We start from the raw sequence: 1,326 nt of genomic DNA on the forward strand, positions 1-1,326 counted from the left end.
CTCTGTGCACTGCCTTTTCATGTTCCTGCACCCCCCTGGGATGGAGCATCCCCTAGTTTGAAAAACGTTGCCCTAATGCAAAAACACATTGTATAAAAACAACCAATACCTCATCACTATCAGCTGAGAACACACTCAGCTCCTAATCTGTGGATCTGTTGGTTTCCCTTTTTGTGACTGCTATAACTCTGACTGTGACTGCCTTATTTGCTTCAGCAACAATGAAATGAATGAAATCTCCTATTTATTTACATGTTGTAGTGAACTTTGATTGGTTTGATGTCTTGTGTGCAGTATGTATTGCATATGCAAAAGTTGTTTGTTTCGTGTGATTTAAGGGACCATCCATACATGATGGATAACATTTCTTATCCTGTGATGCTGACGCTAATGGTGCCCAAAGAATCTAAATCATTCAGGCATATATATTTTACTTGTTTTCTTGCCTTGTACGTACTTATACTGTCAATTAATATTCGTCTTGCTATGGTCATTATAATGGAGAAAGCTCTTCATGAACCAATGTACATCTTCTTATGCAATATGTGTGTAAATGGGGTATATGGAGCCACAGGTTTCTACCCTAAAATGTTGTCTGATTTAATATTGGATTCATATGTGATCACCTCTCACATGTGTGCTCTACAAACATATGTTATCTACAGCTCTTTACTTTGTGAATTTACAATATTAACAGTGATGTCTTATGATAGATATGTAGCCATATGCAGACCTTTAGACTATCGTTCCAAATTAACTAAACACACCTGTGCTAAATTAATTATTTTATCATGGATTTTACCTAACTGCTTGGGGTTTCCAACTGTCCTTCTAGCAAACTTGAGGCCATTTTGCAAATATCACATTGACAAATTATACTGTGACAACTGGTCAGTTGTAAAGCTGTCTTGTGCATCATCTTTTGTTAATAATATATTTGGATATGTCATTGCTGTCACATTTTTAAGCTTTGTAGTTGTTATCATAGTGTCCTATATTAAGCTGACCACTGCATGTAAAACATCTTTAGAGAATAGAAAGAAATTCTGGCAAACATGTTTTCCACACTTATTTTCACTGATAAATTTCACTTTTGCTATGATTTTTGATTTCATGTATACTAGATATGGTGCAAATGACATTCCAGAGAGCCTACGAAATTTCTTGGCTTTAGAATTGGTTGTAGTCCCACCTGTTTTTAATCCTCTAATCTATGGATTAAATATTAAGGCAGTGCGCAAAAGAGTTTTTCCTTCATGTATTGCACCAAGAATACATGTTTCTCAAAACTCAAAGCATAGAGCTCAAAAAAGGTGTAAATCTTAA

General features: G+C 35.3%; 1 protein-coding gene across 1 annotated transcript; it reads left to right on the forward strand.

Moving 5' to 3' along the window:
* The first annotated feature begins 354 nt into the window (after positions 1-354).
* LOC127428562 (olfactory receptor 52D1-like) lies at positions 355-1,326 on the forward strand. Its single transcript, XM_051676997.1, has one exon. The coding sequence runs from the start codon at positions 355-357 to the stop codon at positions 1,324-1,326; it is 972 nt and encodes a 323-aa protein (XP_051532957.1).

Source organism: Myxocyprinus asiaticus, chromosome 38, assembly GCF_019703515.2.
Source record: "Myxocyprinus asiaticus isolate MX2 ecotype Aquarium Trade chromosome 38, UBuf_Myxa_2, whole genome shotgun sequence".
Classification (NCBI taxonomy): Eukaryota; Metazoa; Chordata; class Actinopteri; order Cypriniformes; family Catostomidae; genus Myxocyprinus; species Myxocyprinus asiaticus.

Excerpts from the sequence above, each read along its gene's own strand:
- LOC127428562 (XM_051676997.1), top strand. The coding sequence starts at position 355 with ATGGATAACATTTCTTATCCTGTGATGCTGACGCTAATGGTGCCCAAA.